This window comes from Lottia gigantea (assembly GCF_000327385.1).
Source record: "Lottia gigantea unplaced genomic scaffold LOTGIsca_6, whole genome shotgun sequence".
Classification (NCBI taxonomy): domain Eukaryota; kingdom Metazoa; phylum Mollusca; class Gastropoda; family Lottiidae; genus Lottia; species Lottia gigantea.
The window spans coordinates 5,006,002-5,021,754 of NW_008710049.1; the positions used below are offsets into that span (position 1 = coordinate 5,006,002).

General features: G+C 34.0%; 1 protein-coding gene across 1 annotated transcript in view; it reads right to left on the reverse strand.

Annotated features, from left to right (window-relative positions):
• LOTGIDRAFT_154846 (hypothetical protein) overlaps positions 1–14,585 on the reverse strand; it is a gene marked incomplete at both ends in the record, with an annotated part of 31,651 nt that extends 17,066 nt beyond the window's left edge. The window contains one exon of the mRNA XM_009064046.1: positions 14,344–14,585. Coding sequence (XP_009062294.1) covers positions 14,344–14,585 — 242 coding nt within the window. The remainder of the gene's footprint in view (positions 1–14,343) is intronic.
• Positions 14,586–15,753: the final 1,168 nt, after the last annotated feature.

Sequence of the window (15,753 nt, forward strand, 5' to 3'; positions counted from 1 at the left end):
TTAGTTCGTAGTTTACTTTTAGTGTTCTATGCTTTGTTCTTTCAATCTAATTCAACTATATAATAGGAAACATTGTTGGAATCACGATTGATTAGTCTCCAGACCAAGAATACGAGATAAACAATTCAATCGTAAATATCTGGCAATAAATACCAGCAGTGCTTTTATCACTTCTTTGATATTTCAAGTGCAGTAGCTTGAATGACTTAATCTGGCATGGATCATAATTCAACTTATTAGTCTTAACATGTATGCACACAGGGCCAATCGTTAAAATTAAAAAAAGAATGCCCAAAGCACTAAATGCCTTTGGATATCTCCAACATTTCAATAAGGTAAAGAAAATGTAGGATATATAACTATCAATATGATATCGACCTCTATTAGAGAAACAGCTGATGCAGTAAATAAGGTTCTAAACTGAGACTGCCAGATTGATTGATTTACATACATTAGATACACAGAGCAAGGTCACGTTTATATAAAGCGGTTTGAGCAATAATACGTTAAGAGCAATTTCGCTTACTATAGTCCTATAAAATTCTTTAAGAGCAATACTGCGTACCATACATAATAATGTTAGCAATATAATTGACTAAGCTATTAGGTGTATATTGAAACTAATGATGAGTATGGAATGGTTTGGTTTTATATTCACATAATTCCCTGGTTTTATAACCCCCTGAATGCTACAAGTACTTCAACTAGGTGAATGAACTACAAATGGAGGGTTTCAGCAATTATCAAAGCCAATCTTGGCCGGTTTCCTGAAAATGATTATCAAGTCATTCAGTTGATAAGTATAGAGAGAAACATCAAACTACATGATACTAATCAGTTCATTACTACGAATTATTTTGATACGAGACATCCTAAAATACGTCAAAAACACTGTCGATTAGAAAGTTTCTTTGAGCTAAGATCGATGATTTTATCTTCACAATTGACAGTCTGATAACAATTTCTTTCAATGTTTTATTTCACTTTATCTATTAGTGCTGATGTTAACTCAGTTGATTGTTAAGTAATATAGAGCAGATAATTGTTGTAAGAGAGCTTTATTTGAATCATGCGTTAAAGGGTTAAAAGAGTTTCGTATTGAGTTTCTGATACTTTCTGTCCTGGATACATAAACACTATTAAAATTATCAATGTAAAGCGCGATAGAGCAGTGCACAGCATCAAGATATATCTATTCATATTCTATCAAAAGACAAAAGTCATCATGCTTGACCAGGTTTGATTCTAAACAATCAATAAGTTGCTTTGATTAACATGTCTCATCTCGACTATAAATAGCTGATGTAGTGGCGTTTGGTATTCATGGGCAATTCTTATGAGACTTTTTCAGATTATAAATGTCCCAAACCAGCAAGTCCACAATACATCATGTCGTATTGACATAGATAACCACATCATGCCTGGATTCTTGCAATTTGGAAACATAGACTTGCTCTAATAGAAGAACGGAAACTTCTTGTAACAAACTAATCAGTAAATTTATCAATTCGACTGAATAATCGGAAACAAACTAGACAGTTTGCTACATAACAATTCTTGAATTGTTGTCTTACTCTGATATTTCACAATAAAAACAGACCAACACTGAATGAGATGTACATGTTTGTCAGCATTTGTAGTCTTGAGATAACTTCTTTAATAAATAACTTTCAGATGGGATCTCATTGAAGAATGATAGCGGTTGAAGTCATACATCTGATTGGGGATATGTTAGATTACCAAAGTATAAATGTCAAAACCCCTGAAGTTTTACTACTACTTGTTATTCTAAATATAATCTGAAGGTTACTTTACGAACATTCAAAAACACGATTTAGAGACACTTGAAGTATAGTATTCATAATATACCCTTCATTCTCTTTTGTGAAAAGCACGTCCTGCCTTACAATTACTCTCGCTACAATGTCAAATATTGGACTCGAGCTAACGAGCTTCCTGATTAATGCTGCCCGTTTCTGGAACATTTTCCAGCTCTTCAAAAATTTGAAGAATTACAATTTTTGTCGCTACTACTATTACGTATTCGGAATTGAAACATTTGTGACGAATCGTTCCGCTTAGTTTTTTGGTCTCAAAAATCGTACACAAAGTAGCTGGGTCAATGGGGAAAAAGCCGAGAAAAAATTCATTTTGAAAAATATTCTGTCAAAAACTAAAAGCTGGCACATCCTGTCCTGTATTTTTAACTCTCGTTGTTGACCACCCGCAAGAAGTTACAATCCGAGAACAGTTAGGACTCGTTGAAGACTAACTGCTCAGAAATGTCTATACAGACGCCCATCTTTTTATCCCTGCCGGAAGTTTAGCTGGCTTGAGTTAACTTCCTTTGGACCTGTTAAAACAGTGTGTCTAACTCTCAGTCGATACATTAATCTTTCTCATTATTACTTCTATAACAATAATCTGTTATTATTTATAAGACTATCATATTCTGTTTAAACTAAATGGTGTATAAATGAATAAATCACTTGAAAACAATCTCACCAAACAGCAGATGAAATAGTGGTAATTATTCATATTCATATAAATATTTCATTTATAACTTACATTACTCATTATACTATTACAGTCATTGTTGAAGGTTAATCTACACATTTTAAACATGACATATACATTTATATGTAAATAGTAGAATTATTTACTATTTGTAAATGACTACTGATTTAGAAATTTAGAAATGTTAGTTCGGTGGTGCCATAATCTTTCATTCATCCATAGATCAATAATTGTGTGGTTGTGTGTAAACAATATGTTATTTACTTCAACTATATATATATATATATATTTTTCAGAATACAAATAAGGTTTTAGAAACCAGCCAAGTAACAGGATACTACTCGATATTTAATAGTCCTTTATAAAGAAATGAATGTATATGTAGTCCCGCCGTCCGGTTATCCTGGAATTAAGCAAAAACCATGGTGTAAGTTAAGACCTTTTTTCAGTTCCCTTTACATTAGATGTGGGAGAAATGAAAGAAAACAAACATTTTTTGCAAGGTTAACAAACAACTAAGGTTCACTTGGAGCCTTTCAACCAGCTTGTCCTAGGTCAAAGGTCTTTCCAGATTATTCGTATACATTTAAAATTGAATAGACTTAAATAATGAGGGTGGATGATTTATTCAAGGTCACCCGTCTTTCACACTTTCACATGCCGACCAACATAAGAATTCACGATCACCATTTGTTCGACGTAATCAAACAAATGTAACAATTCATAAGTTCCAACTGACCTTGCTACAGTCGTTCCTGGAATTGAAATTTTGAATGGTGGACTACTAGTTCAACTAACCAATAACCAATATTAGATAATGTTCTTTAATAACCTACTTGATATATTACTGGACCAATAATAATGCTATATTGGCTCATAGATCACAGAGAATCTCCTATGTATATTGAATCCAATATAGAATTAGTAAATCACAGTTAATATACATACTTAATCGTGGAGGGTAAGGTTACGGTTGAACCAAGTCCACGGTCCCCAGCCCTTAGCACCTAAACAGAAAAATAAAAAAGAAACCAAAAAGTAAGTATTTAAAAGGTTAACACACAATATAAAATGGTTCAAAACTTATGCTGGGACCAAACCAAGGACTAAGAATGCAGGAGATCAAATTCCTGGGAGGTGTCCCAACCCAAATAGTCCACGAGCCCCTATCCATCTTGATGAGCAACCGTGCAAGATTAAACCACGGACAGCGACAATACCCATCTCTTTTTCTATAGCGACGATAACGATATGCAACTACTAAGAAGGCTGTTAAAGAGAATATAATTAAATCCAATATCCCTGTAGACAATCACAGTAAAATTTAGTCAATAAGTATATATACCGTCATCTAGCAGGTGTCAGTAACGCTTCGCAGGAGGAAGTCATAGAGTTACGGCAGACGCTATTTGGAATAATTACTGCACATATCTTTATTTTATACAGTAAAAACTGTTCCAAACCCTTATAAGGACCCTAAAGGCAACTGCACTCTATTCAAGAAAATGCAAGATATGGCCATCCCCACCTTGCCCTAAACTAGTCATCATATTATGGCGCCGTAATTTAAAAAAAGGTTTTCTATAGTTACGGCAGACTAGATATATCTGTTGTTTTTATATAAATAAAATATATTCCATTCCTATTCAATGACCTTATCGCTTAATTTCGTTTTACACCTAGCTAGAGCCATTATATAAAACAGCCCTCATGACCCTCACGATTGAATTATCATAAGTGTAGTATTTCTACAATTAGGAGTTATACTTCTTATATTTGGTCTTGAATAGCCAAATATTTAACAGAAAAAAATCATTCCAGATTCCACAATTTCTAGATATTGGGACGTGATATCGTCTTATCTACGAAATGAATTATGGCTTTATGTTCCTAGTACGATATTAAGATTCTACCAATAAAACATAACAATCTCTTATAATGTCAAGACAATTGTGGTGGGAATTAGTACTAGATCATATTGATACCGACAGAAAATCATTGATCGCCGAGTAAAATAACATCAATGTAATCTTTAAACAAATTATTTTCTTATCGGAGTTTTTCATCAGAACAGCTTGAAAGTATAACAGAATGAAGTATAACAGAATGAAGAAGTATAACAGAAGAACAGAATGAAGAAGTATAACAGAATGAAGAAGTACAACAGAATGATGAACTACAACAGAATGAAGAAGTATAACAGAATGAAGAAGTATAACAAAATGAAAAAGTAGAACAGAATGAAAAAGTAGAACAGAATGAAGTAAAACAGAATGAAGAAGTACAACACAATGAAGAAGTATAACAGAATGACGAAGTATAACAGAATGACGAAGTACAACAGAATGAAGAAGTATAACAGAAAGAAGAAGTATAACAGAAAGAAGAAGTACAACAGAATGAAGTAAAACAATATGAAGTATAACAGAATGGAGAAGTATAACATAATGAAGTATAACAGAATGAACTATAACAGAAAAAAGAAGTATGACAGAACGAAGAAGAATGACAGAATGAAGAAGTATAACAGAAAGAAGTATAACAATAACAGGATGAATTATAGCAGAATGAAATATAGAAACGTGAGATTCACAAATTTGTTGAAAAATATATTTTTAGATCACATCCTGTTCCAAAACAGCTACCAATGAAAATATTTTATTGAATGTTATACTGTTTGATCTACTGTCATTTTCTCCAGACAGTTGTCACTTGGCTTCTCTATAAATATAACCATTATCAGTAGATTTAGACCAAGGACGATCAGGTCAGTATAATGAGTTGTGAGATACTAATTATTGTTTTAGTACAAGTCTTCAGGAAATCAGAGCAAGTTATAATGTATCATTAGGCTATGTAAATGCCATATTAATTATGTGTTACCTCAAGGATAAACTCGATATTTATTTATCCTAATCGAAATCCATACGTCAAGCCTCAAAAGCCAACAATTTCGTCAAAGAGGTCGTTTGGGGAGAAGGGGGCCATCCAACCAGAGAGACCTACCAATTTTACCCAGGATGAAAATAAACTTACAACAGAAGTTCAATTCCTTCAAAAAGGACTTCGCCGAAACTGAATTCTTTAATTGATGTGTTTTCGTGATGTCGACTAGAAGTTAGGTTTGGTTGTAAGGAGAGGATTTCTAAAAATAGCACAGACTACATTCGTATACAATCATTAGCATTAGCATAAAATGTTTTGCTAGAGTGGGTCCTGTTTTGCTAGAGTGGGTCCTATATCCTCTCGTATAGGGACGTGATCAGAGACATTTAATATAATTGGCTGTATAAATACACAGATAAATCAACAGATTTTAAGATATATGGAATCCCAAATCTCCCGAGATTTTACAAAATAATAAACAATGTTTACATAAAGACTTGTTGACCAAGTAGAAGTTCATGGACAAGAATAGTTAAGAATCATTAATTATATGATTTACAAGTAGAGTATACTTAATGTACATATAACAACAATGTTATCAAGCTTAAATGCTTTAAATGAAACAGTCTACAACCATATTGTCATTTACATTATATCCATGTATCAATACACTGCCTGTCCACATCCATAGACCGTATTCATTAAATGTATATTCATTTATATGGTTACAATTCCTCGAACACCATCAAAGCAGTTTTTATATGAGCAGTTTATGCCTTGTTACTGTATCCTGGTAGCGAGGATGTAGTCGACATGAGCGTTTATATTGAGAAATTCGACGACTCTTAAGAAATACGCGAGGATACCAGTAGAATCTGACGGTTCGGGTCGACGATGAGATCCAATTTGTGTTGGAAGAAGTAGAATAAAAGCAACTGTGACAAATGGCTGACGATCATCTTGACCCAGTACAGTGATCAGTCAGATTCAATCAGGTACCTTCATTTGATAGTGTTCATTTAAAATGCAATTGCTTCCGGATTCTACCAGTCTCAAGGTCCATCTGAGGCCCTATTTTCGTGATGAAAATAGTAGTCTGATTGATAAAAAGAGATTTATTGCTGATCTTATTTTATCCCTTGGGAAAAGTAGCTATAAAAGTGTCATTTGAATATATCCAGACGTTTTCCGGACTTTCTATTATTTAGGACATAATCTGTAGGAGTGGAAGGCTAAGGGTAATGGAGATGAGATACCACTGACACCGTATCGAATTCAACATTTCTAAAAAAAATAGTTCTGTCAAATAGACAAGCCTACAATGCGGATATGTATATACCTTCAGAAGAAGTCCGAGAGGAGACAGAAAAAAGTCCATATGCAGATATTGTTACACGAAAGAAATTGCTAAACATTATTTACAGTGTTTTATCCTATTTATTGATGCCATGTATATAAGTAAGATCCAGTATTTGAAAAGGTGATACCTGTTCTTATCACCCTTAATGCATAGTGTATGACATGGCTATGGCTTTTTGAATGTTATTTCTGTCTTAGTTGATGATATGCAAACTTACATAACCAGCATTAAAAAGACAGCAAGTACAGTGGCGTAACCAAAGGTGGGGGTGCAGATGGGTTAAGTTAAGCAATTGGATAAGTTGTTATTTAACATCTAAGCTCAATTGAAGAAAAAATCACATTAATATATATTATAGTAAACAATAAATCTATTAACAACACATTATTAAATATGAACTATGCCGATAATAACAGTTTAAACAATATTTTATTACTACTTCAAACATGAAATAATACAACAATATATTCGTAATCCACACCTTATATAAATCTGTCACAATGAAACTCAGATGACAAACCCATTCATAGACTGATATCAGGTGTCTGTATATCAGAAATGAAAATCCCTTGTCCCGCCAGTTGATATGAATATAAGTAACACAACCATCATTTCACACTGTTAATGGATGTTGCTGTTAAACAACATAGCTATTTTGAAGGATGATCGAAAAGACGTCATAAAAGTCAAAGTAGAAAAAGTCAAATCAGTCTGTTTGAACATCTACTACTTCTGATGTGGCGGCATGAACGTTATTTCAAGGATAGTCTTGTCTAAATCCTATGATTATTATTTGATAATTATTATTTACCTATTTCTGAACTACAAATGTACATAATTAATGTGGAGAGGATAAAAGGAAGTATTTATATGACGAGAGATTAATATAATTATTCTCCTTCCTTCTCTTGACTTAATTTATTAGATTTGATTTGAAGTTCTAGGGAGGGTGGCCTTCAGTGGTTTACAAACAAGTTAATCCGCTCTAAATACCTCTTAATTCACCAATAATCAACTTTATTTTTCATTCCGATGAAATCATCCATTAAATCTAGATTTTAATTCAGTCAACGAAATCAGGTTCTAGAAAGGACCACTGTAATGCGCTCAAGAGTTGGTGAAAAAAGAAATTAGGTTACTTCAAGGGAGGTAATTAAGCATCAACAGCAGGAATATCTGACTACCATCTGGAGGCTTATTACAACGGCTGGTAGCCCTCTTCAGCTAAAAATGACATAACCTTCTACTTTTCTATGTAAGGTCTCTGTAACGTGCTCTTCTCCTTTTCTCAACCAAACGACCAGATGTTTTTCAAAGCTTTCCATTACTGATAGGGGAAACCAGGTTAAGAGGTCTCGGGTATCTCTCGCATTGGAATCGAACCCATGTGCTCTGCAGCTACCATGAGGACGTTTGGAAGTCGAAGATGAAGGTTTAGTGGTGGAAATATCGGTATACTTCCTGCTGTCGGATTTATTTTAGGTTCATGGCCTTTTCAAGATGACATAGCTTACTGCTTTTCTTTTTAAGGTCTCTGTTTTTGTGATTTTGTTGTCTCTTTGTTTTTCATGATTAGATGTCTCTGTAACGTGCTGTTTCATATTTGTTCTCATGCAAACAACCAAATGGTTTTCAATACTCTCATTACTTTTAGGGAAACATGTCCTTACTTGTTAATTGAATATATATTATATTAACTCAGGTTACATATATATTCTATTAATTCTCTTTGTTAATTAATCATGGTCAAATATCATCTAACCCATGACCTTGACACTCGCCTCTGGTCGATCAGTTGATTAATTAGCACCAAAAGAGTGTTTAATAAACAGGAAGCAGCGGAGGCGTGTGCTAAGTTATATCTATTAGCAAAAATAAGGGTGGCATTGACCTTCAAACTAGAGTCTGGTCGGACCAGTTTATTACCGGGCATTAGCAGAGTTTCTTGGATAATAAACAGAATCCGGCGGAGGCGAGTGATAATTTATATTCATTAGCAATGATTATATGTACATGTTCACTGTATTAACATCTAGGCGTAGGGTGGCATTGACCTTGACACTGGCCTCTGTGATCCGCTGACAATCTGCGGGCCAGTCGCCACCGTGTTACTTCCACCGGCGCTCGCCAGGTGTCACCTGGGATGATGAAAAGCCCCCGCTGGTCGATATGATAAGAACCATTCCAAATTCTCACTCACTGAATTCCTTCATCGTGTGTGCTGGTGGAACATATGTTAACCACTACAGATTTATTATTAATGCCAAACGAAGTTCACTTGCTCTGAATATGACCACGATCTTCTTCATTCATGACAAAAGCCATTGCCATGATTTGTAATTTTTTTACAGTCTGTAATTCTAGAATTTGGAATCTAATTTAAACTTTTCACTTGTCTTGTTGTATTTTAATTTATCTGGATTGAAATGTTGAAATTCATCATTGGTCTTTTTTGTTAATAAATTCCTTTGCAACCAATTTAGCAATTTGCATTAGAAGTCCACTATTCTTGGTTATGGAACAGGTCAGTCTTAGTCGGAGAGAATTATTCACCATCACTAAGTGCGAAAGGTATTTTTTGCTCAAAGTTGCGATAACCAGCTGGTTGTATGTCAAGCTAGCCACAGCCACCAAAGGTGATGCCTTAGCTGTAGCCAGCAGCAATAAAAACATCATTTAGAATTACGTATATTACCAGATGCTATATTGTCAGACTTCGTGCTGCTGCATAGTCAAATTGTTGTGTGCACCATAAGCAAAGTTGCGTCATCGTCGGACACGGAAAACTATCCCTTATGTAATATCTCTCGTTTATGCAACACTAAACACAGTACACTGTATATTGAGGAGATGGTTGTTGTCATGTAAAGTACTCGACTACATAAAGGTGAGAAAAGGTCGACAAAAAAAAATCCACTCTTTAAGGTCCTCGCCTTGAAAGTTAATGACATCTCGGGCGTTCACTTACTCCCTAATCTGTTATTCCGCTCCGCCAATAATGGAATATAGATATGGCATTAATTGGATCTAAGTAAAATCACTTTGTTGTTACATGAAAGCAAGAGAGCATAGAAATCAATTGAATTCCCTGGCATTAATCCTATAAGTTATTCATTACCTTAATAAGGTATATAACAGTAGAATGAGTTAGTCGAATGAAGAAGAAACAGTAGAGCGAGAAAAAAACACATTCCGCTTTCTGGCGTTTCTTAGAATATCGGTCTTAGAGACATGAAAGAGGTTTAGGTTTAGAAAGAATGGTGTTTTGTTATAATAATACACTTGGGCGTATTTGTGTAACGTTTTTCTGTAAAAAAAAAGCATACGTATAATATATTACAGACAAGCAATAAATAATCATCATTATTACGTATGTGGTTAAACAAGTAAGCTAGTATTTGCAAGAAAATAAAACTGTTTTAAAATAAAACATCTTGAACCTTAAACTCGACGGGAAATGTCAGGAAATCGCGTTTCCGACTGTTTAGTTCTCACAACGATTCCCCCGACAGGCGCTTCATGCACTCTAAACCACCCCACTCCCTCAATTAGACGTTTGCCCCTAAGAATTACTGGGTTGGCTACGGGCCTGTAACGATTCCTCTTCCATTCCAAGCCTTCTATTCAAATCTGTTATTATCATCCTTATGTGCATGTATGAAAGGTAACGATATTGATGATTAAAACTGGCGTGAGTCTAAACTTGTTTCAATCTAAAATAGCTCAAATCGATTCTTATTCCAGTAGCCATTGTATACAAGTCACAGCGAGACACATTGAAACGTTAAAAGTTATTAAACATCTAGAAATATATATCAATAATAATAATTGTGTCTGTCCATACCTGTCACGGATTATAATAATCCCTTACAGATTAAACCAGATTCTCATCTGATATGAAACCATTTATCTTGTTGATAAAACATTCGAAAGTTTTGCAGATGATATGGACGTAAACCTCCATTTATTTCATTTCATTTTCCCGAAATTTTTTGTATGCTTCAAAGCTTTAGTGGAACCAACAACGTTTGATTCAAGAGACAGATTCGCCATTCGTTAAACCAATTGTACTATTGTAACAAAAACAAAAATGGTAATCATTTCACCGCCGAAATCTCAGCCTTCAAATCAATGTGTGTCCAGAATTATTCGCGTTCAAATATTAAAATAACGACTTGAGTCTTATATAGAAAAGTGAAAAATGAAATTCCTAGTTTTAAGATATTTTTGAAGGCATTGTGCATTTGTGTAGTTATGAAGGCGATTCACGTTATATTCAAGACACCGACAATGGCGAATCTTTCCCTTTATAAAACGGATTTCTGTATTTTTGGACGATTTAAGATAACGACTAACTGTATTGTTTTTATTCTATTTTATAACGGAACGGTTTGAAAATAGATTAAACTTATCGGTATCAAAATCATCTATCTTGTCACCTCTGTCATATTTTAGTTAACCTACGTCAGTGAGTTATTTCAATACATTATATTGCGTTATACAATTATACTAGCCAATAGTGCGATTTGCTATGATTAACAGGTACTGTTTGTATTATAAACATTATTAATTATTATATACTTATAATTATATCTTAGGTTACAGATTATTTCTTATACAAGAGATAAAGCTTACACAAACTAATGACGAGATAGTCAAGATAAAGAGAAAGCTGATTTTCAAATATTCCTCATTACAATCTTCATGAATTTGCAGATTACAGATTCACAAAAGTAACACGTCTATCTTTCTGTATGTTTGTTTCGTATTTTCTTGATGGTATTGAAGATGCGGAGTTTATTGAAATTCGCCTAGAATGAAAAGAGCGAAACCACATGTCACAAAAAACATTTGTATGACAAAGCGTCAATACAGGAATGCAAAAAAATGTTAGTTGTGGACTCTCGCATAGTGCAGAGAGACTGAAAAGTGAAGACCAATACCACCCCCAGCTCCCATTACCACCACCCTATTTCTCATTTTTGAAATCAAAAGAAGCGTATAGCAAGCAAACATTACTTTCAGGCTTATACGACAAACAAGAACAAGGTGTGAAATTTATTACAAGTCGTTTTATAAAATGATTGGTTCTGTTGGTTATTTCGTTAGTACCGAGTGAAGAAAATATAAAAAAATTATACCAAAGTTATACTAAAATGAACTTTACAGCGGTTTATCATTTTCAAGCCCAGTACTTAAACCGTGACATTTAATTAAGATCCCTCTTCCCAACCTCTTGGAAAATAAAGTTAATATTTATTCAAACATAACTCGGCACTAAACGGTATGTCTGGTGAGTACTTATCAACACCTCAATCCATTTAAAAAAAATTTTAATTTTTATCTCCACCAAACATTCATCTTCATGGGGCAGATGCAGCATTTTTGAGGGTTGATTATAGTCTAGAATATATGTAAATAGTCTTTAGAAGTACTAGAAATGTACAAAAATCGCATAATTCCTTTAATAATACTTCAAAATATGAATTTTACTCAGTATTCCTATATATGTCTTTTCTACATATTGTTGTCATTTTACCATTCAAACACAGTAAATTCTGGACACACGTGGATTTGAAGGCTCAAATTTCGACGGTAAGCTGTGAACACTATTACTGATTTGCTCAGCTAAAAAACCGTTTCTGTGAATAAGGTATGATAGGTAAAAAAAAAACCCATCTACCCGTTTAATATCTGATCTTGCCCCAATGCAGGTTGTGCACGTTAAAAAGAGAAAAGAAAAAAATATAGTATTTTTAGCTAATGACGATATGTTCAGAATGTTTTGTTTCCAGCGATCTTGCGACATGTTCACACAACAGAATTGTATTTTTTAATAAGCAAGACAGAAAAATAACGTGCCTCGTGACAAAGGAATATGATTTATTCAACCAAAAACCTTCACAAAACGTCTATACAGAACAGAAACATCCTTATTCAATAGGCAGACAGAAAATAACATACCTTACGACAAATGGAAAAATGTTTTATTCAGAGTTAAAATCCTCACAATAAGCCTACATATCCGAAAAGTCTTCCTTAAAAAGACAATAGAACAATAACATGCCTCAAGACAAAGGAAATTGACATATTCTGAGTCTTTGAGTAAAAATCAAATTTCCAGATCGGAGGAGAACAGATTCAGACTCGTCGGATTAACTGATAAAAAATATATTTTTTGCCTGACTTAACTGAATGAAAAAATGTTGCCATATTCGCTATTGTAAAAGACACGCATTACCATTTTTTCAGTCTTACATCTCATTTTTTAATGTAGCAATAGTTAAGTATAAAACATGGTTGGCAAAACCGGCGAAAATAAACTCAGTGGTATCAGATGATCCAGAAGCATGAGTAAGTCCTGCATTGTAAGCAACACCTACACAGACTTTGATCAAAGATCAATATGCTGTTAATTTTACATTGATGATGCAGTTTTAGGTGTAAGTCAAGTAGAGATAGGTTGTCTAAAATAACACAAGCAAGTGTTGTGTACGCTTGTTTCACTTAGTTGTCACTCAATATATATCTACATGTATATGGGTTTTGAGGCAATATTTTATGTATTTAATGTATTGCATGCATTTAGTGATAAGAAATCACAAATTATCTTTCTTTTTCCAAAACTTTCTTTTAGTACGTGTCGACAGAAGAGAAACATATACCATTAAATTCAAGTATCCAATTCAAAGCGATACGTCCACGATACGAAATAAAATACATTTAAACGCGAGGTAAATGTAGATGTTTAATACAAGTGAGATGTCAGTTTTCTCCTTAATTGTCTTCTCTCAGGTAATGGAAATTAGTATCAACTTGCCATTCGAGTTCTAATAAGGGACTGTACAATCAAAGGTGTATCATTACTGAACATGTTGGCTACTCCCAACTGTGTCGCATAAAATAACTGAAGGGACATCGAACCGTATGTTCATGTGATCGCCCAGGATAAGTAGCCATGTGGTGTTTGCTAATGCCCCAGGTGGTGCTATGCCCGAGGTCGGGTACCATTGTCTTCAATAATCATGGTTCGTTGGACCTTCTGGTATGAACATTGTGTTCATAAAAATATTCAGTACGCTACCTTGATAATATTATAACAGACACCCAGGCCCGTAGCCAGACTTGATTGTTCGTAGGGGCAAGTAATATATGGGGAAATGGTGAATGGTGTTTAGTTGGGTATCCATTTAAAACGGTAACATGTCAAAACGGTAACAAATTTTAATAGTCAAAACGGTAATAGAATTTGTCGGTTGTCAGAATTTTATGGGGGCATTGTAGCTATGGACCTGCAGTCACCAACCCCTAGAGATAGCAACTTATGGTTAAATAGTTACAATGTGATAAATACATCACTCGGGAAGGGTTCCTTTGAAGTTTCCGAAGTGTGAAGAACTATAAGTGCAATTGCTATTTCTACAGACTTTTTAAGTACCTACACAACGTAGACGCCGTAATTCTAAATATTTTTAATAGTATAATTAGACTCTTTGATGAAGATAAAAATAGAAATCTACCTACATGAGATCTTTCTAGGTTAGCAACAATTAAAGTTTGAAAACAAGAAATAGTCTTACCTTGCAAAAAGATAAATAACAGTAGAATTCCCGGCTGTTCCAATAAAAAATACTACAATCATCGAAATAGCTGCTATAATACTGGCAAATTCATCTATGGGAGGCCACTTCCGCCAGTGGGGGTGCCAGAAAGCTCCCCCTGTAACATTCGTATCGTCATAATCCCCATGGTTCAACCAAAAAGAATGGTACAAAGTTATATCCTTATTGGAATGTTCGTTGTAGGAAATATTCCCCTCCATTTTAAGAAAAGGGGTTTATGATTTGTAAACACATGATTTCATTCCGCGATTCGTTGGCCATTTTTCAGTGTAAGTGTAACTGCATGGTCAGTCAGAAGGTAACAATCAATGATAATACCAATCAATAGCTTATATAACTCTACAAACTAAATCCCTACCAGCTGGGTATTATAAATCATCTAGTTAGAAAAAATAGCGATTAATGTGTTCATGCCTTTTGTTAGGCAATATTCTTAGAAAATTGATTTCACTAGAACGAATTTGATTTTTCAAAAGTCTCTTGAAGTTGAAGTAGAATTATCCATTAAGCTATTCCTTCGTCGTTTGCAAACTATGCTAAGTTAGCATGTTGAACTTTGTGTTGTAACAACTGGTAACACATTCATAAAAATTAACATCAAGGAAGCACTACGTTAGTACGAATTGGTAACAGATAAGTCGAAATAGTACCTTAAACGTTCAACAAGGCTGTAATGAATTAATCACACGCCTTTAATTTACATCAAAATAATGGCCAATTACGCTATAGCGAGTTGGTCAGGTAAATGCTGAAATTGCACCTGGAAAGTTTATTTATAATGCTGTTGGTAAGAATTCCTGATATAGAATAAAAAAAAAGTGTTCCATTAAGCAAGAGCTTATTGATTACTAATACTGAAAATAGCACCCGGATGTTCTGTGAATAAACATGTTATTCAATATTCCTATTTCAACCATAAACAACCCATAAACAGTTAACAAGTCTTTTATGACCTTATCATCTAAAATATCTCCAGGCAATTTGTTTATTTCACTTAACTCAACAGGTTCTTATGCAAGATTCTAAAAAGCGAATAAGACAATAATTTCACACAGTTTTTACAGATCAATGGCAAGTCATTTACAATAATATTCCAATTTATCATAAAACTGATATAACCAAATTGGTTCATAATTTAGTTCCAAATCTCTCAAGCGAGGCAAGCAAATAACAAAATAACAAATTGATGGCAAATAACTTCAAATTTATCACAAAACAGACATAACAGAATTCCAATCGTATTTACTGTAATGAAACATGCAGGAAGATTCACTGATAAGTTTCCTTCAATCAGAAATACCAGTAATTCCCCTCGTTCTAGCCTCTTGCTTATAGTAATAACGTATTATCTCTGAAGTCACTTCCAAT